Source organism: Callithrix jacchus, chromosome 5 (genome assembly GCF_049354715.1).
Source record: "Callithrix jacchus isolate 240 chromosome 5, calJac240_pri, whole genome shotgun sequence".
Lineage (NCBI taxonomy): Eukaryota > Metazoa > Chordata > Mammalia > Primates > Cebidae > Callithrix > Callithrix jacchus.
Genome location: NC_133506.1, coordinates 70,904,466 through 70,928,693, shown reverse-complemented (window position 1 = coordinate 70,928,693; position 24,228 = coordinate 70,904,466). Strand labels below are relative to the sequence as shown.

At 48.1% G+C, this 24,228-nt stretch overlaps 2 protein-coding genes and 1 long non-coding RNA gene across 8 annotated transcripts in view; 1 reads left to right on the top strand and 2 right to left on the bottom strand.

The window, feature by feature from the left end:
* Positions 1-1,244: 1,244 nt before the first annotated feature.
* G6PC3 (glucose-6-phosphatase catalytic subunit 3) lies at positions 1,245-8,329 on the bottom strand. 5 transcript variants are annotated; one of them, XM_035303082.3, is made up of 6 exons: positions 7,977-8,329; positions 3,312-3,418; positions 2,807-2,897; positions 2,490-2,608; positions 2,136-2,277; positions 1,245-1,927 (listed from the first exon to the last, which is right to left on the bottom strand). In XM_035303082.3, the coding sequence occupies exons 1-6, from the start codon at positions 8,192-8,194 to the stop codon at positions 1,546-1,548; spliced, it is 1,059 nt and encodes a 352-aa protein (XP_035158973.1). In that variant the 5' UTR covers positions 8,195-8,329; the 3' UTR covers positions 1,245-1,545. The 5 variants fall into 5 exon arrangements, with proteins under 5 accessions (XP_035158973.1, XP_002748090.1, XP_078228757.1 ...); XM_002748044.6 differs by having other exon boundaries at positions 1,245-1,909; XM_078372631.1 differs by lacking the exon at positions 2,490-2,608 and having other exon boundaries at positions 2,136-2,300.
* Positions 8,330-14,095: 5,766 nt separating this feature from the next.
* LSM12 (LSM12 homolog) overlaps positions 14,096-24,228 on the top strand; it is a 32,427-nt gene continuing 22,294 nt past the window's right edge. For both annotated transcript variants that reach the window (XM_008996715.4, XM_035303092.3), the window contains exons 1-2: positions 14,096-14,283; positions 16,496-16,629. In XM_008996715.4, the coding sequence (XP_008994963.1) occupies positions 14,160-14,283; positions 16,496-16,629 (258 nt within the window). In that variant the 5' untranslated portion in view covers positions 14,096-14,159. The remainder of the gene's footprint in view (positions 14,284-16,495; positions 16,630-24,228) is intronic.
* Positions 21,474-24,228, bottom strand: part of LOC144582551 (uncharacterized) — a 35,119-nt gene continuing 32,364 nt past the window's right edge. The window contains exon 3 of the long non-coding RNA XR_013535470.1: positions 21,474-21,598. This is a non-coding gene — a long non-coding RNA (uncharacterized LOC144582551). The remainder of the gene's footprint in view (positions 21,599-24,228) is intronic.

Here is a 24,228-nt window from a genome sequence, read left to right as displayed (position 1 = left end):
ACCTTACTTGGATGGCCTCCCTGTCCCTCTGCTGGCACAGCCTGGGCAGGGGGAGAAGGTGGTCCCTGCAGGGGGGCTCCAGGCTGGTGAGAGCGCCCCTGCTGTCAGGACTAGCTTTCCGTAGCCATCCAGCATGCTGCAGGTAGAAGGGGCAGGGGCTCACTCCCTCCTGAGGCCTTTTGCTTTGGAGCCTAGGGATGGTGAGAGTGGGGGTTCTAGAAGGGGTAAGGCCAGAACCCAGGGATCCAGGAGTTGGCCCTCCACTGGAGTTTCCATTCTTGGGCTCCCTTTGCTGGCCCCAAGCCCAAGGGGGCTGGGGTCTGCCCCTTCTCCTTCCCAGGAGCCTTGCCAGGGGCTGTGGGCCTACAAGGCTTCCAGGGAATGCTGTCCAGCCTGTAGGAAACCAAAGATGGGAAGTGGCTCTTAGGGGGCTGACTCTTCCTCTCTCCTCCTCCCCAGTACCACACATACTTTCTCTCCTCCCAACCCCAGGGCCCCACCAATCTGTTTACATATTTATTATCCTATTGGGGGCCTGAGCAGGGTTGAGGGAGCCAGGGGAGGGGCAGGAGCCCCAGCACCATCAATTCATTGGTTCATTGTGCGCTATGTGTTCTATGTTTTAGATCCTCCTGGGGGATGGGGATGGGGCTAGGCCCAGTGTACTAGTCCTCTCTGCTGAGCCCCAGGCTCCAGGCACCTTGCCCACCCTCTCCCTGTGGCTGGTCTGGTTCTCATGTAAACCCACTCCTTGCTTTGTCTCCCTGGATATGGATTTCAGTTAAGGATTTTGTAACCTGTTACACTGTTTGTCCTTGTGTAAATAAACTTGTTTCTGGCAGTGCCTTCTGGGGCCAATATCTCTATTCTCTGGGCTCCCAAATGGAGTAGTAGTTCATCCTCCTATCTAGCCAAAAACACTAATCTTTGCTCCAGCCCCTGGACTAGAAGCCAATTTACGAAAATGGAGATTGGGGCGCAAGATCTGTCCCGTAGGTGAAAGTCAGGGTTACGCTGAATATAGTCAAAGCATCTCATGGGACTTCTCATGTGGCCTAGGCAGTGATGAGGCAGGGGGTCCGGGGGCCAAGAGGTCTCACCTGAGTTTACAGCCCTCTCCTTTCCTGCCTCTCTGCCCCTGGAAACAGAGGTGGCACAGAGACCACTGGAGCAGCCTGGCAAGGGTTCCGCTTGTGCACACACAGGCAAGGCCTATGGAGAGGTACGCACAGGCAAGAAAGGAATCTCGGAGTATTCGAGGGCTTTATTGGGGCTGCCCCAGCTGCCCTTCACAGTGTTGCAGGAACCCACTGGTCTTGCTGTTGCCTTTGCTCTTTGGGGGCTTGAGAGGAAAGGAAGAGGGAGGACCAGCTTCTCTAGGAGAGAGAAGGTCCATCTTTGGGGCTAAGACCAGGTGGTAGGAAAGCAGATTTAGAGGAGGGCCTGCTTGGGGGCTGGAAGAGCATGGGGCTGCCTCCCGGAGTGTGGTAGTCACAGAGTGTTGGCTTAGTGGGAGAAAAAGGAAAGAAGCAGACACACAAGAAGTCAGGAAGAGTGGATGGGTGCTGCTTCCTGGGCACTGAACATGTGCACTACCCAGGGCACGAGGGCCAGGACTAGGCATGGCCAGAGGGTGTACTTGAGGAAATTGAAGATGTAGAAGAGGCTGATCTGAGGGGGGTGGCCCAGCCAGTCCAGGGGGCCCAGTAGCCCCATGGCCAGCACAAGGCAGGCTACCTTCTGGCCATTTCCCAGCTGTGCCCGACGCACCTGCGCATAGCAGGGAGAGTGCAGAGCAATGCCCAGGCCCAGGGCAGCCCCTGAGTCACGGCTCAAGGAGGCAAAAGGCCGGCTATCCACATGTATCCACTCAGGCCGCTCACACCACTTGAAGGCTAGGCTGATGGACCTGTGGGGAAGAAGAGTCCTTGCCAAGAGAAACTAGAACGTAGAAGGCCTCTGGCTCTTGGCCATCTGCCCCTGGGCCCACTCCTATGTTCTGCTTTGTGCCTTTGAGGGTCTATATGAATAGGTAATGTGTCCTTTTTAGCTATAATGAACCAGAGACCCAACAGGCTAGGTGCAGGCAAGATAGGACAGGGCCCAGCCCATCCAGGCTTCAAAGTGAGACTTACCAAGAAAGATCCAGGCCCAGCGTAAAGAGGGTCCAATAGATGAGGCTGGTCCCTAGCATGAGGGCCAGTGCAGTCAACCCATAGAAGCTCAGCTCCCGCTCCACAGGCACCCGGGGAGTCATCAGCCAGCCCAGGACAGCGCCTATGAGAGTAGAGTGACAGCAGCTTCAAGGAGTTTAAGGATATGACCCTCCCAGCCCCCACCCCCAGCTGCAGTGCAGCCTGGCAAGAGAACAAACTGAGACATAAGAGAGGCCTCTGGGGTGGGCTCTACAGAAGCTGGGAAGATCCTAGACTGATCCTCCCACTGCCGAAGGCATCCTCTCAGCCCACCCCGTTGCCCTAGTTGCTCACCAGTTATTAGGCCAGCCAGCACCTGGTGAGGAAAATGTGCTAAGATGAAGACCCGCGACAGGCCAACCGCCAAAAGGAATGTGCAATAAGCCAGGGTAGGCATCACCCTTACCCAGCGGCTAGAAAGAAGAGAGGCAAGGAGCTCAGAGTGCACCCATACACAGCTCGGCCTCCTGTAGCACCCAAGTACCCCATGTCTTGACCACATACCCCAGGGACCCCAGAACTCCAGCTCCCAGGCTGCCATGCTGCTGGGTCTTTTAGGTACATGGTGCCATCAGCCGTGTTCCCAATGGTGGGCAATACCAAGGGTATACCTGTGGGTCCGAGTGGCCAACTGTGAAGAGAGGGCTGTCATTATAGGCCAAAGGGCTGCTCCTGTGACCATGCAGTGTCCAGAAGGGCTGCCTGCCAGCAAATCCAGAAGCTCGTGGTGAGAAGATGGAGGCAGAACCCAGGGCCTCTGGTGATGTCCCAGTAACACAGCTGCCTCTCCTGGCTGAGAAGAGAGCTTTTCCCTGGCACTGATCCATAGCTCGCTCTGCTCTGAGGCCTTTTTACTGCCACCTGAGGTCACTGCGCTCAGGCTTCTATCCTGACCTGTGTCTCTTGAGTGTACTCTGTACAAGGTGGGCAGCTGGTACATAGCATGAGTACCCTCCTCCCATAATTCAGCTTGGTCTCTCTGGGGCTCCTTTGTTCTCTGGGCCTATAATTGGGAGGCTAGACCTATGGTTGGGCCACCCAGGCTGAAAAGTACTCTGAAATGTTCACCTGAATCCTAACCACATTGGGAAAGGGAGGATGTTTGAGGCTTCCCACCTGGACCAGTCTCACAAGAAGAGGGGAACTGGTGAACCTGGACTGGAGCCTGGCTGTAGTACCCAGACTCATGGACCCACCAAAAGGGCCTGTCTCCAAACAGAAACCTGGAAGAGAACAGATGCAAGATGACTTTCCACATGCACACACAGCCAAGGAGATGCAAGCGGAGCAGGACACGGAGTACTCCGGAGGGCCTGAGGGGTGAAGTCAAAAAGGGGCTCCAATTCTGTACATTGCTCTCAAGGTATCCATGGATACCGTGCCATGGTTTTCTACCTTAGAACAGGAGGAATAAAACACACTATTTATTTTCTTTTTTCCCTTAACCCTCAAAGCCTGTGGAAATATTTTTTGGTTTTTTGGGTTTTTTTGAGATGGAGTTTTTTTTGTTTGTTTGTTTTGTTTTTGCTCTTATTACCCAGGCCGGAGTGCAATGGCACGATCTTGGCTCACCGCAACCTCCACCTCCTGGGTTCAAGTAATTCTCCTGACTCAGCCTCCCGAGTAGCTGGGGCTATAGGCACGCGCCACCAGGCTCAGCTAATTTTTTTGTATTTTTAGTAGAGACAGGGTTTCACCATGTTGACCAGGATGGTCTCAATCTCTTGACCTCATGATCCACCCACCTCGGCCTCCCAAAGTGCTGGGATTATAGGCATGAGCCACTGTGCCCGGCCTGGAAATATTTTTAAAAACTAGCCTGAGGCCAGGTACAGTGGCTCATGACTGTAATCCCAGTACTGTGGGAGGCCTTGGCTGGAGAATCATTTGACACCAGGAGTTCAAGACCAGCCTGGGCAACATAGCAAGACCCAGATTCAACAAAAATAAAAAAAAATTAGCTAGAAGTGGTGGTGTACACCTTTAGTCCCAGTTACTTGGGAGGCTGGGCAGTCAGATCGCTTGAGCCCAGGAGTTCGAGACCAGCCTGGGCAACAGGACAAAACCCCATCTCTTTTTTTTTTTTCTGAGATGGGGTTTCACTATGTTGGCTAAGCTGGTCTCGAACTCCTGACGTCAAGTGATCCACCAGCCTCGGCCTCCCAAAGTGCTGGGATTACAGGCATGAGCCACTTCGCTTGGCGACACAACCCCATCTCTACAAAAACTACAAAAATTAGCCAGGCATCTTGGGGTGCACCTGTAGTCCCTGCTACATCAGAGGCTGAAGTGGGAAGGATCACTTGAGCCCAGGAGGTTGAGGCTGCAGTGAGCTGTGATTGTGCCATTGTACTCTAGCCTAGTGATGGAGAAGAAAACAAAAAAAAGTGAATAAAATAAAAAAACTGATACAGAGGCAAGAGATTGTGGCAAGTATGTGTGTGCACTCTGCGATACTCAGCCATCCCACTCTATCCCCTTTCACTGAAGAGCCAACTCTTATCATCCATAGAGCCCAGGACTCAGCTCTCTCTCCCTCACTAACCCTCCTACTACCTGTGCCTTCATGTCCCCAGTTATAGCCTGAATTATCCACATCTAAATTATTTATGTGAGCCTCTCATGTCTGAAAATGGGAGTGGGAAATGGACACAGGAGGTTGAGAAAGAATAAGGAGGACAAAAAAATTTCAAAATCCTCTGGTCTAGCAAGTGCTTGGCTGGGCCCTGGGAAACCACACACTGAAGAGGCTGCTGTGGCCAGGAAGAGAAAAGATAAGATAGCAAATGAGATGCTGGCAGGATGCTGCATGCTGGGAAGGAAGATACAGAAGGCACTTGCCTCTCGTCTCTGAAAACTGAGCCTAGTATACATCAAGTGCTCACTTAGAAAATGAATGGGGGTGCCAGGAGTGGTGGCTCACGCCTATAATCTCAGCACTTTAGGAGGCTGAGAAGGTGGATCACCTGACGTCAGGAGTTTGAGACCAGACTGGCCAACATGGTGAACCACCCTCCCCAACTAAAAATACAAAAATTAGCCAGGAGAGTGGTGGGCACCTGTAATCCCAGCTACTCGGGAGGATGAGGCAGGAGAATCACATGAACCTGGGAGACAGAGGTTGCAGTGAGCCAAGATTGTGCCATTGCACTCTAACCTGGGCGACAGAGAGAGACTCCATCTTAAAAAAAAAAAAGAGAATGCCAGGCACGGTGGCTCACACCTATAATCCCAGCACTGTGAGAGGCCAAGGCGGGCGGATTACCTGAGGTCAGGAGTTTGAGACCAGTGTGGCCAACATGGAGAAACTCCGTCACTACTAAAAATATAAAAATTAGCTGGGTGTGGTGGCATGCACCTGTAATCTCAGCTACTTGGGAGGCTGAGGCAGGAGAATCGCTTGAATCCGGGAGGCAGATTGCAGTAAACCAAGATCTTGCCATTGCACTCCAGGCTGGGCGACAAGAAAAAAACTCTGTCATTAAAATTGAAAAAAAAAAAAAAAAAAAAGGAAGAAAGAAAGGAAAATGAATAGGGGCTTTGCCATTTGGGGGACATTAATAATGTCTGGGGGAGGCCAAGTGCAGTGGCTCATGCCTGTCATCCCAGCACTTTGGGAGGATGAGGTGGGTGGGTCACGAGGTTAAGAGATCGAGACCATCCTGGCCAACATGGTGAAACCCTGTCTCTGCTAAAAATACAAAAATTAGCTGGGCATGGTGGCACATGCCTGTGGTCCCAGCTACTCAGGAGGCTGAGGCAGAAGAATCGCTTGAACCCAGGAGGTGGAGGTTGCAGTGAGCCGAGATTGCACCACTGCACTCCAGCCTGGTGACACAGCAAGACTCCGTCTCAATAATAATAATAACAATAATAATATCTGGGGGAGATTGTGATCTTTGGGGGACAAGGACTGGAGAGGGAGGCTTACAGACTTTGAGGGAGGAGAGAGCACAAAGCAAAGGGCAATTAGGCAAGAAGGAACTGAAAAGACTACTGTGGTTCCCTTTACTGTAAGGATGAGGCTGTTTCAGCAAGTCATTGCAGCCCATTGAAATACCTAGTATGGTGGGGCACAGTGGCTCAAGCCTGTAATCCTAGCACTTTGGGAGGCCAAGGTGGGTGGATCACCTGAGGTCAGGAGTTCAAGACCAGCCTGGCCACCATGGTGAAACCCCATCTTAAAAAAAAAAAAAAAAAAAGCCGGGTGTGGTGGCTCACGCCTGTAATCCCAGCACTTTGGGAGGCCGAGGCGGGTGGATCACGAGGTCAAGAGATGGAGACCATCCTGGTCAACATGATGAAAGCCCATTTCTACTAAAAATACAAAAAGTTAGCTGGGCATGGTGGCGCGTGTCTGTAATCCCAGTTACTCAGGAGGCTGAGGCAGGAGAACTGCCTGAACCCAGGAGGCGGAGGTTGCGGTGAGCAGAGATCGTGCCCTTGCACTCCAGCCTGGGTAACAAGAGCGAAACTCTGTCTCGAAAAAAAAAAAAAAAAGAAATAACTAGTATGAGCCTCCCTTTCTTCCCCCAGGCTGGGTATCTGGCAATAGAGGCTGAGGTGAAGGAAGTTGTGGCTGCATGCCCAGCCCCAAGGCCACAGGGTCTTTACCCATGTCCTTGAGCTTCCTGGCTTCTAAGTCTCAGTGTGAAGAGTCATCTACTAGTGAATGAAGGAGAAAGAAGGGAAAGTGTTCCCTGAAAAGCTGAGCTTTAGCCCAAACTTTACTGCACACACACAGGGAATCAACTGGGGATCCTGATTATCAACTGGGACCCTGATAAAATGCAGATTTTGATTCAGTAACTCTGGCCCTGGGTCTGAGAGTCTACATTTCTAGCTAGTTTTCAAGTGTTGCCTATGCTGTTGTGTGTGGTCCAAGGACCACACATTAATCTGCAAGGTGTCTCTGTCCTTAGCAGCTCCTGTGATGCCCAACACTAAGCACGCTTCTGAAAAATTATAGCAAATGAATGAATAGATGAATGAAAAAGTGAGTTGAGAGGTAGAACTCTCCACTTAAATCACCATAAATATTTGTTAAAATATAAATTCCCGCTGGGTGCAGTGGCTCACACCAGTAATCCCAGCATTTTGGGAGGCTGAGGTGGGCAGATCACGAGGTCAAGAGTTCGAGACCAACCTGGCCAACATGGTGAAACCCCGCCGCTAAAAATACAAAAAGTAGCTGGGCGTGGTGGTGGGAGCCTGTAATCCCCGCTACAGGGAAGGCTGAGGCAGGAGAATGGCTTGAACCCAGGACGCGGAGGTTGCAGTGAGCCAAAATCGTGCCACTGCACTCCAACCTAGGTGACAGAGTAAGATTCAGTATCCCTCTCTCTCTCTATCTATATATCTATATATAGATATATAGAGAATTTATATGTATATATAGAGAGAGTATACTATATTTGGGTATATATATATATATATATTCCCCCTCCCCAAAAAAAAGAATAAAAATAAAAAATAAATTCCTAACCCCTTGGAGTTTCTAAATCAGTAAGTGTGAGATGAGGATAGGATATTTACATTTTAGACACGCCCCTTAGGTGATTTCTCGATCAGACCGGTTTGAGGAACACTGGTCCAATGAGTAGGATGGATGGACTCTAAGGTTTGAGTCCAAGCTGCACAAACATGCTCAAAGGGAAAAAATTAGGGACTAGAGTAGGGGTGGGAAGGCCCTTGTGACAGCTGCTGAGAGAGACCAGGGCTTACACGACTCAGGGCCCTCGGGGGCGGGGACCAGGATGCCGGAGGGCTTCGCTGTCTCACCACTTGAAGACGAGGTTGAGCCACTCGGTGATGAGGCTGATCCAGAGCACCGCGATGCCCACACGGCGAGAGGCGTAGTAGGCCGCGGGGAAGTAGAACAGAAAGAGGATCTTAGGATCGCCCAGAAAGGTGACCCAGAGCCACACGTTCTCTAGCCAGGCTAGCTGGTTCTGCAGCGCCTCGGCTATCACGATGCCGGCGCCCAGCGTGGACTCCATGGCCGCCCAGCTTCCGGGACTTGCTCCAGGGCGGAAGTCGAAGAGTCCAAGCGACGAGGTAGAGTCAGCCAGGGGCTCTCCAAAGCCCACCGCTCAGTGTCCCAGGCCCCACCCGCCCTGCTAGCAGTCGCCCCCAAGCCCCGCCCCAGTCCCCGCCCCAGGCAGTCCCGGGCTCCTGCAAGTCCGGCCCCCAGCCCGTACAGTTTCCTCCAGCGCTCTCCGCCGGTTTTCCTCCGTACTGGGCAGCGTAGGGGACAAACCTTTTTAAAGGCGTTTCCTCAGGGCCCCACGTGGCCGCTGTAGCCGGCACGTGGGCAGCCGGTGAGTGGCGGCACCGGTGCCGTTCCGGGTCAGGGAACAGACTAACCGGAGGGCGGCCGGCACTCCCAGCGTCCCTGTTCTGCTGATGTGAAGGCGGATGTGTAATCTCCAGGGCCATGATTCTTTCCCGACCGGACCTCTCTTCTCCAGTACCGCTAACCATCGAAAAAAACAACAGCAAAGGCCGGGCGCGGTGGCTCACACCTGTAAACCCAGCTTTAGGAGGCCGAGACGGGTGGATCACCTGAGGTCAGGGGTTCAAGACCAGCCTGACCAACATGGCGAAACCCCGTTTCTACTAAAAATACAAAAAATTAGCCGGGCGTGGTGGCGGGAGTCTTCGGAGGCGGAGGTTGCAGTGAGCAGAGCAAGAGCCAAAAATTACGTCTAAAAAAAAAAAGGGCCGGGCACGGTGTTTCACGCCTTTAATCCCAGCACTTTGGGAGGCCGAGGCGGGTGGATCACGAGGTCAAGAGATCGAGACCATCCTGGCTAACATGGTGAAACCCCGTCTTTACTAAAAATACAAAAATTAACAGCGTGTGGTGGCGCGCGCCTGTAGTCCCAGCTACTGAGGAGGCTGAGGCAGGAGAATTGCTTGAACCCGGGAGGCGGAGGTTACAGTGAGCCGAGATCGCGCCACTGCACTCCAGCCTGGTGCCTGGCGACGTAGCAGCGACACTCTGTCTCAAAAAAAAAAAAAAAAAAAAAAACAGATCCTTTGGAGAAAAGGCTGCAGACGCCCCTCCTCCTGGGAGCTGAAGTGGGATCGTAAATTTGCAAACGCCGATAATCAGTTCACCCCTTCCTCCCCCAGCTCAAGACGCTCCTTCTCTAATTCGACCTCTATTAATTTGGAGGCTGACAGATAAGTCTATTGATTTTGAGGGGTCTTCCCTAAAAAGGCCAATTCTCACATATAGTGCAAAGTCTTCCTCCCCCAGCTCAAGACTCTCCTTCTCTAATTCGACCTCTGTTAATTTGGAGGCTGACGGATAAGTCTATTGATTTTGAGGGGTCTTCCCTAAAAAGGCCAATTCTCACATATAGTGCAAAGTCACACTTCCTCCCAGTTCTTCCCTTGCTTCCCCCATCCCCATCCTCCTGCCATCCAAAACCCTGCTTAGGCAGATGAAACCAAGAGATAGTAACAGTGTTGGTATGGGAAGAGGATTGGCACACATCCGCGACAGAGTTTGAAACAGTCATCTGGAGGAACACACACAGAAAATAGAAATCTCAGCTATTCTAGGCGAGGTCCTGCCTAGAAGACGGTTGAACAGTGTCTCCTTAGTTTCTTCCTACCTCTAACAACTTTGTTCTTGAAAAGTTTTTTTTTTGAGAAGGAGTTGCGCTCTTGTAGCTCAGGTTGGAGTGCATTGGCTTGATCTCGGCTCACTGCAACCTATGACTCCCGGGTTCAAGGGATTCTCCTGGCTCAGCCTCCCGAGTAGCTGGGATTACAGGCCTGTGCTACCATGCACGGCTAAATTTATTTTTCTTTCTTACTTTTTTTTGAGATGGAGTCTCACTTTGTTGCCCAGGCTGGAGTGCAGTGATGCGATCTCAGCTCACTGCAACCCTTGCCTCCTGGATTCAAGCAATTCTCTTGCTTCAGCACCCCCATTAGCTGGGATTACAGGCATGCCCTACCACGCCCAGCTAATTTTTGTATTTTTATTAGAGATGGGATTTTGCCAAATTGGCCAGGCTGGTCTCAAACTCCTGACCTCAGGTGATCTGCCCACCACGACCTCCCAAAGTGCTGGGATTACAGGTTTGAGCCACAGTGCCTGGCTCTTTAAAACTTTTCTAATAGGCCGGGCGTGGTGGCTCATGCCTGTAATCCTAGCACTTTTGGGAGGCCAAGGTGGGTGGATCACCTGAGGTCAGGAGTTGAAGACCAGCCTGGCCATCATGGTGAAACCCCATCTTTAAAAAAAAAAAAAAGGCCGGGTGCGGTGGCTCACGCCTATAATCACAGCATTTGGGGAGGCCGAGGCGGGTGGATCACGAGATCAAGAGATCGAGACCATCCTGGTCAACGAGGCGAAACCCTGTCTCTACTAAAAATACAAAAATTAGCTGGCATGGTGGTGCACGCCTGTAGTCCCAGCTACTCAGGAAGCTGAGGCAGGAGAATTGCTCGAACCCAGAAGGTGGAGGTTGCGGTGAGCCGAGATCGTGCCATTGCACTCCAGTCTGGGTAACAACAGCGAAACTCCGTCTAAAAAAAAGTTTTCTAATAGGTAGATTAAAATTAGAATGTAAATCTGTGTTCTTCTCTGAAAGATATTACTATCACTAATTGAAAAAGTGGAGGACGCCTGTAATCCTAGCACTTTGGGAGGCTAAGGCAGGCCTCCCAAAGGTCAGGAGTTCGAGATCACTCTGACCAATATGGAGAAACTCTTTCTCCACTAAAAATACAAAATTAGCCAGATGTGGTGGCACATGCCTATAATCCCAGCTACTGAGGAGGCTGAGGCAGGAGAATTGTTTGAACCTGGGAGGCGGAGGTTGCTGTGAGCTGAGATCTCACCATTGCACTCTAGCCTGGGCAACAAGAGTGAAACTCCGTCTCAAAAAAAAAAAATGTGTAGGGGAGGGAAGCTGGGTATAAATCTTAGTTCACTGCCTTGCTGGATGTTTTTTAATTAATTGCCCAAGGAGAAAGTCTACATTTCTTACTGAAGCTTTAAAAGTTTGCCCTGGATCTAGCCTCAAACTTCACCAGCCTATTCCCACACTCCACTTTAAAATATTTCTGAGCTATACATTCCTTGAGTTCGCCAAGTTCTCTCCTCCTAGGGGTCCTGACCCATGCAGTTCCCTCTGCCTGGAACATGGCCACCCTTTTTCCTTGCTAATTCTTCAGGTCTCAGCAGAGATTTTTCACTTCCTAGTGGCGTCTATAAGTCATATATGAAAACCTGTAATCACGATTTTTTTTATCATGTCAGAGGAGATTTCAGTGCTATATAATCACGATTTCATAAAAAAAGTGGACAATGATTGTGCTATATAATCACAATTTCATACAAAAACTGGAATGGTGATTATGTATGATTTGTTATGGAGGCCAGAACAAGAATGAGAGGCATGAAAGTTTTCCGAGGCTGGCCACAATGGCTCATGCCTGTATTCCTAGCACTTGACAGGCCGGCTGAGGCGGGAGATTGCTTGAGCCCAGGAATTCAAGACCAACCTGGCCAACAGGGTGAAACCCCATCTCTACTAAAAGTACAAAAATTAGCCAGGCATGGTGGCTCACGCCTGTAATCTCAGCTACTCAGGAGGCTGAGGCAGGAGAATCACTTGAACCTGGGAGGTACAGGTTGCAGTGATCCAAGATGGTGCCACTGCAGTCCAGCCTGGGTAAGAGGGTGAGACACTGTCTCAAAAAAAAAAAAAAAAAAAAAAAAAAAGTTTTCTGAAAAAGCACAATATAAAGGAGTAGAATTTTTTTTTTTTAAGGCGGGGTTTCACCATGTTGGTCCGGCTGGTCTTGAACTCCCGACCTCAGGTGATCCACCCGACTTGGCCTCCAAAATGCTTGGATTACAGGCGTGAGCCACTACGCCCCGCCCAGAGTAGAATTTTTATTCCTGTTACAATAATTGTACCCATACCTCCAATACCAGGAAGTTTATGTTTCTTGGAGGGCAAGGAAATACTTTTGAACTTTATTCAGGTTAAGCTGCGCCAAGACTGGTCCTTTGCCTCCCTCTGGACTAGAAAAAGGTCAACCTGTTTCTCATACAGGAAGCAAGGCTCCAAAATTTCTACAGTGAGGGGTGGGTGGGTTACCAATTACCTACAGCAATTGGCCGTAGCAGGGCTTGAAAATGCATTGGCATAGTCCTTTACATAGATTAAGAAAATGACTGTTTTTTTTTTTTTTTTTTAAGACCAGGTTTTGCTCTTGTTATCCAGGCTGGAGTGCAATGGCGTAATCTTGGCTCACCGCAACCTCCGCCTCCTGGGTTCAGGCAATTTTCCTGCCTCAGCTTCCTGAGTAGCTGGGATTACAGGCACGCCTTACCGCGCTCAGCTAATTTTTTGTATTTTTAGTAGAGACGGGATTTCCCCATGTTGACCAGGATGGTCTCCATCTCTTGACCTCGTGACCCACCCGCCTAGGCCTCCCAAAATGCTGGGATTACCAGCGTGAGCCACCGTGCCCGTCCGTTTTTTTTTTTTTTTTTTTAAAGACAGGGTTTCACTATGTTGGTCAGGCTGGTCTTGAATTCCTGACCTCAGGTGATCCGCCCGCCTTGGCCTCCAAAGTGCTTGAATTACAGGCGTGAGCCACTACGCCCGGCCGAAAATGACTGTTTTGTGTATCAGATGGACATTAAAGGGCAGGGGTGCAAAACCCCTCCTCCAAGCCCCTTTTTGTCACTGTTTGCTCCTCCTCATTCCTGCCTTTTGCCTGGCTTTCTGGGAGAGATGGCAAAAAGGGAGAAGGGGAAGTGTCTTGATTTCATAGAATGATGGATGACAAAGGGAGAACTACTATTTATTAAAGAGCTAGTATATGCCATGCACATATACATGTTATCACATTTAAACCTTCTAACTTTGAGGTAGGTATTATTATCCAATATAGTATAGCAGTAAATAGCACCATCCTTGGAAATAGGCAGACTGTTTTTGCTAGTTGTGCAAGCGTGGACAAGTTTAGTCTAAAACTTAGTTTCTGTAAAAGGAGGACATTGATTCCTACCTCAAAGGGCTGTTACATAGGTGCTCAAGAAGTGACAATATAAATGCCTATGAAGAAACAGGATCAGGTAATTTGCTTGCTCAAGGTCATGTAATTTAGTAAGCTGACCTGAAATTCTGATTCCGGCTTATCTAACTCCACAGCCAATGTTCTTTCCACTCACTCTGTAGTTATAATCTTTTTTTTTTTTTTTTTGAGACGGAGACTCGCTCTGTTTCCTAGGCTGGAGTGGCAGAGGAACTATCTTGGCTCACTGCAACCTCCACCTCCCAGGTTCAAGCAATCTGCCTGCCTCAGTACTCCGCGTAGCTGGGATTACAGGCACGCGCCACCACGCCTAGCTAATTTTTGTATTTTTAGTAGAGACGGGCTTTTGCCATGTTGGCCAGTCTGGTCTTGAACTCCTGACCGCTGATGATCTACACCTCCCCTTGGCCTCCCAAAGTGCTGGGATTACAGGCGTGAGCCACCGCGCCCGGCCGTTATAATCATGTTGACCAAGTTTCGTTAAGTCCTCTGAGGCTCTGATTCCTCATATGCAAAATGGGGATAATATAAATTATTTAATAAAATTCATTCATTGAACTCTTGTGTTCAAGGAGTGCATATAATGGAGACTGCAGTTCCTTCCTCTTTCCCCTTTTCATTCCATGTAGGTCATTTATCCTTAACTTCTAAAATAGACTCTACAGGCACTTAACCGAGCGGACGCAGCTATACAAATATTATTTTTCAGATTCCCCTTTATTTCCTCTTCTTTCCTAGTGCACCTAGGCTCCCGCCCCACCCAGCACCAGGCCACGCCCCGGCGTGTGACGGAAGCACGTTCCGTGCGTTGCGTCGCGTCGCTTACTGGGGGCCCGGCTTTCGCCCGCTGCTGCCGCCGCCGCCGCCGGCCGCGGCTGCACTCGCAAGATGGCGGCTCCTCCGGGCGAGTACTTCAGCGTTGGGAGCCAGGTGTCGTGCCGGACATGCCAGGAGCAGCGGCTGCAGGGCGAGGTGGTAGCCTTCGACTACCAGTCCAAAATGCTGGCTTTAAGTATCCTTCCCTGCGTGGAGCCCGAGGCCGGGCCGGCGTGTAGGTGCGGTGGTCGGCGGGTGGGGGACGACGGCGGCGGCCGGGGCTCTCTCCCGGCCTAGGGGCGACCGGCTACCGCGGCGCCCGGGGCGCATGCGCACGGCCTTGAGCTCCCCTCCCCCTCCCGCGGGCCCTTCGGTCAGCTTTGGGGACCCTGTCTCTCACCCCTTGCGGGAGCTGGGGCCTGACCAACGATCAGGGAGTGGAGGAGAGCATGACACGGGGATGGCTTTTAGCGGGGAACGTTATTAGGGGGGACACGGTGATTAGGAGTGGGTTGTAGTGGGAGGGGGCTGGTGGATTGGAGCCCGGATGGAAAGGAGGGGCGGGTAAAATGTTATGGGGAGGGGTGTGTAGGGTAAGGAACTGCTGGTAGGGCAAAGGTATGGAATTTAGGAGGGCATGTCCACTGATGGGATTTTGTCCAAGAAAGGCAGTGGGATGGTGACCAAATGGTCCTTGCCTGTTTTGGGGGAGAGTAAGCGCAGGGCAGAGTTTGTATCTGAACTGAGGATCGTGGTTTGTTTCGCTGATGAGTGGGTGTAGGGGGGGCTGTGCTGATTTTTAGGCTTCTCGGTCATTTGGAAATTGCTGTTAAGGGGATGTTTGCATTGGAAACCTGGTCCAGAGAGGGCTTGCCACGTTTTTCAGGGGCTTATGTGGGTTGGGGATGTGCGAATTACAGGTAAAAGAGTGAAGTTCTCATGCTCCCTTGCTCAGTCCAGCACATGGAGTCCTTACTTTTACGTAGTAGTAGCCTCCCTTTTGAAAGTAGCAATGTTAAACTGATTGGAAAGGGTGGCCTGCTTCTTTGGGGTGGAAATGATTTCTGAATTATTGCAGGAAACTCAGTTTTGGAAACGAAACACTTCCTTGTTGGAATAAATGTGCCACGGCTTCCCCTTTTATGTGAGCTACAGGTGGGTTTATTGCAATTTTTTTTTTTTTTTGAGGAGTAATTCATTATGGCTTTTTTTTTTTTTTTTTTTGAGACGGAGTCTTGCTCTGTCACCAGGTTGGAGTGCAGTGGTGCCATCGAGGCCCACTGCAACCTCCGACTCCCTGGTTCAAGAGATTCTCCTGCCTCAGCCTCCTGAGTAGCTGGGATTACTGGCACGAACCACCATGCCCAGCTAATTTTTGTATTTTTTCTTTTCAGTAGAGACGGAGTTTCACCATGTTGGCCAGGATGGTCTCTATCTCCTGACCTCGTGATCCGCCTGCCTCGGCCTCCCAAAGTGCTGGGATTACAGGTGTGAACCACCGCTCCCGACCCTTTGTGTGTGTGTGTGTGGGGGGGTGGGGCTGGACAAAGTTTTGCTCTTGTTGCTCAGGCTGGAGTGCAATGGCGCCATCTTGGCTCACCGCAACTTCTGCCTCCCGGGTTCAAGCGATTCTCTTGCCTCAGCCTCCTGAGTAGCTGGGATGACAGCCGTGAGCCACTGCGCCCTGCCATTGCATCTTTCAAAATGAAGTTTCCTACTGAGTCTGCTGCCTTTGAGTGGCAAGTATTTTAATTCATTTAACCATTGCTTGTAGATTTCTAGCTTGGGAAGATGTCCTTTGAAACTAATTACAGCAAGAATAGTTGCTTTTTTAAAAAATAAGAGGTTACACCTGGAACAAATAAGACCTTTTACATTAGTAGTTTAGTTGGAAGAGTCTTGGAACTAGGAATTACTCAGTTTTTAACTGACATGCAGTGGGCGCTTAAATGGTTAGGGAATGAGTGTGTGAATGAATGGATGGGATTAACTGGCTGGGTCACCTTAGGGGAATTTCCTTTCCAGTGCTGTAGATTTCTCCTCTGCAAAATGGGAACGCTCACATCTGAAAAAGTAAAAATACTGTGCAGATATAGAGAGTGTTATACGAAGAACAGAAATCTCTAGCTCTTTTGTCTGGTTCCTAGGTTCAAAACAAACGCATTAAATCTGCTCCATAAAACCAGTAGACAGAAGATGACAGAATTCCTTAGGAGGCTTCCAAGGGTTTGGGCAGGAGGAAGGTGACAGGCAGGGATTTCCTGAGGAGAGCTGTGATTCTTATAAGGCCCTCTTGCTTCTGGCATGCCTTTTAAAGCCTTGTGTGAATTGTGTTTTCTGTATCCCTTTTGGGATGTGTCAGTGCCTCTGCTTGTCCTATTTTTCCTTAACTTGTTTTTTCTTACCAGAATGTCCCTCTTCCAGTGGAAAGCCCAACCATGCAGATATCTTGCTTATAAACTTACAGTATGTTTCAGAAGTGGAAATAATTAATGACCGAACAGAAACCCCTCCTCCCCTAGCTTCACTCAATGTTAGTAAGGTAAGGACTCAAGGGCAAATCTGGCTCTCTAAAATCATGGGAAAGATGAGTCTCATTGATTCTTGGTGATACATTGTTGTCTATTTTTCATTTTTTTAATTGACTTAAAATTGCTTCCTCTGATATCTTTTTAAGAAATACATGTTTAGTTTTTCTCTTTATTCATGGATATTGTCAGTAGATCTTAAAAAATAAGCTTAACTCAAAAAAAAAAAAAGAAATAAGCTTAACTTTCAAAGAAGTTGAGAACTTGTTTTTGCCTTTATAAAAGAGGACTTTTTTTTTTTAACTTGAAGTTTTAATCTTGGAGTACGTGATGAAATTCTGGTGATGGTGGGGTTTGGGTGGTGGCGTTGCCTATGAACGTCCTCAAATTGTGTGTATGTGGATGTGTGCATACGTGAATATATGCGTTTTCTGTATGAAGATCCGAAATGTTTTTTAGATTCTCAGAGGGATTCATGACCTATAAAAGTTTGAAAGCCACTGTTTTAAAGGTTCTTTTTTCTCTTTATGTTTGAATTTTGAGTTCTAACAATTACATGCTTAGCATATTTTTTTTTTTTTTTTTTTGAGACGGAGTTTCGCTCTTGTTACCCAGGCTGGAGTGTAATGGCGCGATCTCGGCTCACTGCAACCTCCGCCTCCTGGGTTCAGGCAATTCTCCTGCCTCAGCCTCCCGAGTAGCTGGGATTACAGGCACACGCCACCATGCCCAGCTAATTTTTTGTATTTTTAATAGAGACAGGGTTTCACCATGTTGACCAGGATGGTCTCGATCTCTTGACCTCGTGATCTACCCGCCTCGGCCTCCCAAAGTGCTGGGATTACAAGCTTGAGCTACTGCGCCCGGCCTTTCATATTTTAATCTTGCACATACAAATTGATCTCTGGGAATCCCCAAGTCACTTTTGTGTATGTGTGAACAGGGCCTTGCTTTGTAGTCCAGGTTGAACTTGAATGCCTGGGCTCAAGTGATCCTCTTGCCTCAGCCTTCTGAGTAGCTGGGATTACAGGCGTGCACCACCATACCTGCCCAAGTTTTTTTTTTTTTTAGATAGAGTCTTGCTCTTGTTGCTCAGGTTGGAGTGCAGTGGCATAGTCTCAGCTCACCACAACCTCCATCTCCCGGATTCAAGCGACTCTCCTGCCTCAGCCTTCCAAGTAGCTGGGATTACAGGCATGAGCCACCACACCTGGCTACTGTTGTATTTTTAGTAGAGATGGGGTTTCTCCATGTTGGTCAGACTGTTCTTGAACTCCCTACCTCAGGCGATCCGCCCACCTCAGTGTCCCAAAGTGCTGAGATTACAGGTGTGAGCCACTGTGCCCAGCCTTTATTTATTTTTGAGAGAGTCTGTCTCTGTTGCCCAGGTCGTAGTGCAGTGGTGGGATCTCAGCTCATTGCAGGCTCCACCTCCTGGATTCAAGTGATTCTCATGCCTCAGCCTCTGGAGTAGCTGGAACTACAGGTGTGCGCCACCACACCTGGCCAATTTTTTTTTGAGATGGAGTTTCACTCTTGTTGTACAGGCTGGAGTGCAGTGGCACAGTCTTGGCTCACTGCAATCTCCACCTCCCGGGTTCAAGTGGTTCTCCTGCCTCAGGCCTCTCAAGTAGCTGGGACTACAGGCGTATGCAACCACACCTGGCTAATTTTTTTGCATTTTAGTAGAAACCGGGTTTCACTTTGTTGCCCAGGCTGGTCTTGAACTCCTGAGCTCAAGCAGTCTGCCTGCCTTGGCCTCCCAAAGTGCTAGGATTATAGGTGTGAGCCACTGTGCCTGGCACAATTTTTGTATTATTGGTAGAGACCAGGTTTCACCATGCTGGCCAGCCTGGTCTCAAACTCCTGACCTCAAGTGATCTGTCCACCTCGGCCTCTCAAAGTGCTGGTATTACAGATGTGAACTATTATGCCAGGCCCCAACTCATTTTTTTTTTGACAATTCAGTTTATTTGGTCAAAATTGATGTTGAACAGTAATAACGCCCAAGTTCTGTCATAGCCTGTGCTGTCCCTCGTACTTGGAACGTTTTTCCTTCCAAAATGACTGGAACGAAAAAGCCTTACCCATCAGGACTTTGTTAAATGGCACGTCTTCCAAGAAATCTTCTCTGATCACCTAAAGTAATGAGGTTAAAGTAATCTGCCAGCATTATTCTCTCTCATAGTACCTTGTCCTTCACAGTTAAGGTGACCATAATTTTTAGTCCAACCTGGGACATTTTCGAGAGTAAAGGAGAATGCTTTTATTTTATACTGGGATGACAGGTATAGATTAATGTGTCCTGGGCAAATTGGGACCTAAGGTTACCCTATTCATAGCTTTTTTGGTAATTATATATCTGTTTACATTAGTCTGTCTCACTAAACTTTATTCTGCAAGAATGGGAACCACTCCTGTTTTGTTTGCTATTGAATATACATAGCCTTGCACAGAGTTTTTAGTAAATATTTGTTGGATGAATAAGTTATGCCTCCGATTTTAGTAGCAGGTGCCTTTCATGAAGTCTCTTGAATTAGGGTGGTGGAAGTTTTTCCCTCTAGAGGAGTCTTGTAATAATGTATATTACTTTGCCTTTCTTGGGAATGTGGTGTATTCTCTATGGTTCAGCAAAGCAAGGAAACACTTAGGCAAATGAAATAATATAGGGTAACTGAGGCTAGTGAATATTGTTACCTCAGATCTGGAGCTTCTATCTTGTCAGATTCCAGGGAAATGCCACATATTTTTTAGTGATGGCCAGGGACAGATTTGGAAGGCTATTGAGTTTCATATGGGTGTTGTCATATACAGGATGTCCCATTCTTTGAAGTCTATAGGGTTTTGAAACCCTGGCTTAGTAATATATCTCCTACTACAGTATAGGAGGAGCTGTTTGGGTGGTCTTTGATTTGCTTATGAAAATTTAAATGACTTGGGGCCCAGTGCAGTGGCTCAAGCCTGTAATCCCAGCACTTTGGGAGGCCGAGGCGGGTGGATCACGAGGTCAAGAGAGCGAGACCATCCTGGTCAACATGGTGAAACCCCGTCTCTACTGAAAATACAAAAAATTAACTGGGCATGGTGGCGCGTGCCTGTAATCCAAGCTACTAAGGAGGCTGAGGCAGGAGAATTGCCTGAACCCAGGAGGCAGAGGTTTCGGTGAGCTGAGATCGTGCCATTGCACTCCAGCCTGGGTAACAAGAGTAAAACTCTGTCTCAAAAAAAAAAAGAAAATTTAAAAGACTTGTGAAATAATTTATTCCTAATATATTAAAGAACATAAACTTACAGTATGTTCTGTAGGCTCTGAGTTATTTTTGGGTGTTTATAGGGTATGAGAAGTCTGTCAGTAGACTTTTAGTAATAGTAAAGATCTGAAAGAGACATGATTTTATGAAGTTAGAAAGTTGGCTCTTAGGCTGGGCGTGGTGACTCACGCCTATAATCCCAGCACTTTGGGAGGCCGAGGCAGGCGGATCACGAGGTCAAGAGATCGAGACCATCCTGGTCAACGAGGTGAAACCCCGTCTCTACTAAAAATACAAAAATTAGCTGGGCATGGTGGTACGCGCCTGTAGTCCCAGCTACTCAGGAGGCTGAGGCAGGAGAATTGCTTGAACCCAGAAGGCAGAGGTTGCGGTGAGCCGAGATCGTGCCATTGCACTCCAGTCTGGATAACAACAGCGAAACTCCGTCTCAAAAAAAAAAAAAAAAAAAAAAGTTGGCTCTTATGACCAACAAGTGTCACTATTTAGAGGGGCAGGGGTTGTTGTGTGGGTGGGACTGTTAAGTGGGAGCTGTTAAGCAGTTCTTGGCTGGGTGAGGTGGTTCATGCCTATAATCCTAGCACTTTGGGAGGCCAAGCAAGTGGATCGCCTGAGGTCAGGAGTTCGAGACTAGCCTGACTAACGTAGTGAAACCCTGTCTCTTCAAAAAAAAAAACAACACACACACACACACACATGAAGCAGTTCTTTTCTTATATTTGACCTCAAATAGAAATAGCTTTTCGTAGGCCAGGCGTGGTGGCTCACACCTGTAGTCCCAGCACTTTGGGAGGCGGAGGCAGGCTGATCACGAGGTCAGGAGTTTGAGACCAGCCTGGCCAACATTGTGAAAACCCATCTCTACTAAAAATACAAAAATTAGGTGGGCTTGGTGGCACACGCCTATAATCCCAGCAATTCGGGAGGCGGAGAATCACTTGAACCTGGGAGGCAGAGGTTGTGCCATTTCACTCCAGCCTGGGAAAAAAGAGTGAAACTCTGTCTCAGAAAAAAAAAAAGAAAAGAAAAAGAAATAGCTTTTGGTTAGCTTGTGGATTATCTTTGCCTTTAGGATTTTGCTTCCTGCTGGTCAGTTTTCCTATTTTAATAGCATTGTTGTAAACTAGCTGATTACTCACTCTTTGAGGAAAGCAGCAGGAAGTAATAGCTTGGGGAACACCAGAAATCTTTACTTTTCTTACTGTCTGGCCTGCTTGCCAAATCTTGAAAAAGGTTTGCTGGGAAGAGGAGTCAGAAACTGAAAACTAAAATTAGGTTGGAGGGTTATCTTTGGATTTCGTTTATCCCTCCGTTTGCAGAGATGTTTATGAGTAAGCTATATTGGCTTTCCCTTGAAACCAACCTTTTAGGATACTTTGTGATTCCTCTTTGGAGATTAACTTAGAATTAGAGAGAGCCTGTTGCTGAAAACAGCTGATTTGGACAGCTATTAACATGTTGCATGAATGACATGAAAAGTTCATCTCATTTTTAAGAGCATCGACTTGAGTTTTTCTTAAGATGGAGGATTGTTTAAGCATGTGGAAGGGAACTAACGTATCCTGGGATGTCTGGAAGAAAACAGTTGAAGTATGTAGTGCTTCAGATGCTTGCAGTCTGGAGAAGCACTGCTTGTATACTCTAACTTTAGTCGAAGGTACCATCACATGTTGGCTCATCTTGCTGACATCGTAAGTTCTCTGCTTAATTAAACCTGTTGATATAAACCAGATCATTGTTTACTCTGACTTAGCAGGACATGGAAGAGAAGGGCTTTTACGGGAAATACTTAATAATAGCTCAACTAGGGAAGCTATAAACTAACAACTTCTTGGAAATTGGCCTGTTTTGCTTTCGAATGATAGTTCACTTCAGGCTAAGCAGTTTTATTTCTGTCTCCAGCAATAGCATGTAAGAGGAAGCTTGGAAGAGGACAGTAGGGTTTCGGTAGGGGGAATTATTATATTTTTTTGAGACAGGGTCTTACTCTTGCCCAGGCTAGAGTGAAGTGGTGTGATCTTGGCTTACTGTAACCTCTACCCCACTGGGTTCAGGTGATTCTCCTGCCTCAGCCTCCCGAGTAGTTGTGATTACAGGCACCTGCTACCGTGCTTGGCTAATTTTTTTTTCTTTTTTGAGACAGAGTCTTGTTCTTTCACCAGGCTGGAGTACAGTGGCACGATCTCGGTGATCTCGGCTCAGTGCAACCTCCATCTCCTGGATTCAAGCGATTCCTCTTCCTCAGCCTCCTGAGTAGCTGGGACTACAGGCACACACCACCTCACCCAGCTATTTTTTTGTATTATAGTAGAGTAGGCCATGGTTTCACCATGGCCAGATGGTCTCCATCTCCTGACCTCATGATCCGCCCGCCTCGGCCTCCCAAAGTGCTGGTGTGAGCCACCGTGCCTGGTCCACCCAGCTAATTTTAATTTTTTTATTTTAGTAGAGAAGGGGTTTCACTAGATTGGCCAGGCTGGTCTCGAACTCCTGACCTCAGGTAATCCACCCACCTTGGCCTCCCAAAGTGCTGTGATTACAAGCGTGAGCCACCGTGCCCGGCCCCCCAATTTTTTTTCCCCTCATCAATGTGGTAACAAAATGATGTTGAATGAAATGACATTGTTTGACGACCTAGAGTATTTTGTCAGTGCTCTCTAGCATTGCATCTGACATTCAGTCAGAGATTGGAACTTGCCACCCAAAGACTGGGGAAAATCAGAATTATACTGGATACCATTAATATGTAATATCTTACTATTAAAAGATGTTTTTAAGAGACCTCTGGTGATCAGAATTAACACTAATTTCCAAGGGGGTGTTATCAAGTAGCATAGTTAATTGAACACTTCTCTGAGTCCTGGAGGTTAGGATGAGCAGTCACAGAACTGAAATGGCTGTGCTTTCCACCTCTGAGTCACTTAAGAAGGGATTTATTGACACAGCCAAGTCCAATGGAGGTAATCATTTGTTTAGATGAATACATGCAGCATATCAAAATCATATCTATGTCTTAACACTTTGATGAGTTGGAGAATACTTTTCTGGAGGAGATGTTAGGGGAAAGAAGTGGTCAGCAGGAAAAGAGACAAAGCATGGAAAATAGAAATACACCGGTAATACAGAGTTTGGGCATTCACCTCCCTTACCAAACCACAGACTGAGTTATTCATTTTTTTCCTCCATTTATTACCCATTTATTCATTAACAAGCAGAAAGTGATCAAATGGAACCAGGAAGAAGAGATTCAAAGGGCTTATCCTTGGCTCCCAGTAATAAATGAGTTGGCTGCCATTGCATTAAAATGGTTATCTGGAGACAGGTCTGGGAGTAGAGGGGCCTGGTAAAGCTGAGAAGTTGGAATAGTCACAAGGTTCACTTTGTTTTTGTTTTTGAGACAGGGTCTTGCTCTGTTGCTCAGGCTGGAGTGCAATGACATGATCATAGCTCACTGTAGCCTCAACCTCCCAATCTCAACCAGTCCTTCTGCCTCATCCTTCTGAGTAACTGGGACTACAGGTGTGTGCTACCACATCCAGCTAATTAAAAGAAAACTTTTTTTTTTTTTTTTTTTTTGGCTTGAGACATGGTCTCACTATATTGCCCATGCTGGTCTCAACCTCCTGGCCTCAAGTGATCCTCATACTTCAGCCTTCCAATGTGCTGGAATTATAGGAGTGAGCTACTGTGCCCAGCCAGTGTTCACTTTTTTTTTTTTTTTTTTTTTTTTTTTGAGATGGAGTTTTGCTCTTGTTGCCAAGGCTGGAGTGCAATAACATGATCTCAGCTCACTGCAACCTCTACTTCATGGGTTCAAGTGATTCTCCTGCCTCAGCCTCCCGAGTAGCTGGGATTACAGGCATGTGGTACCATGCCCAGCTAATTATTTTTTTGACACACTGTTTTGCTCTTGTTACTCAGGCTGGAGTGCAGTGGTGCGGGGTTGGCTCACCGCAACCTCCGCCTCCCAGGTTCAAGTGATTCTCCTGCCTCAGCCTCTGGAGTAGCTGGGATTACAGGCATGTTCTACCACACCCAGCTAATTTTGTATTTTTAGTAGAGATAGTTTCTCCCGTGTTGGTTAGGCTGGTCTCGAACTCCTGACCTCAGGTGATCTGCCTACCTTGGCCTCCCAAAGTGCAGGGATTATAGGAGTGAGCCACTGTGCCCGGCCTAGGGTTTACTTTTTTTTTCCTTTTTTTTTTTTGGGTTCACTTTTAAAAGAAACTAACAGTGTTTACCTTTAGGTATCATGTCACATTGAGGGAGGAATTCATTTTTATTTTGAATTCTACCAGTTTCACAGCTAAAATTCAGTGTAATCCTAGGGCTTTCTGGTGATTT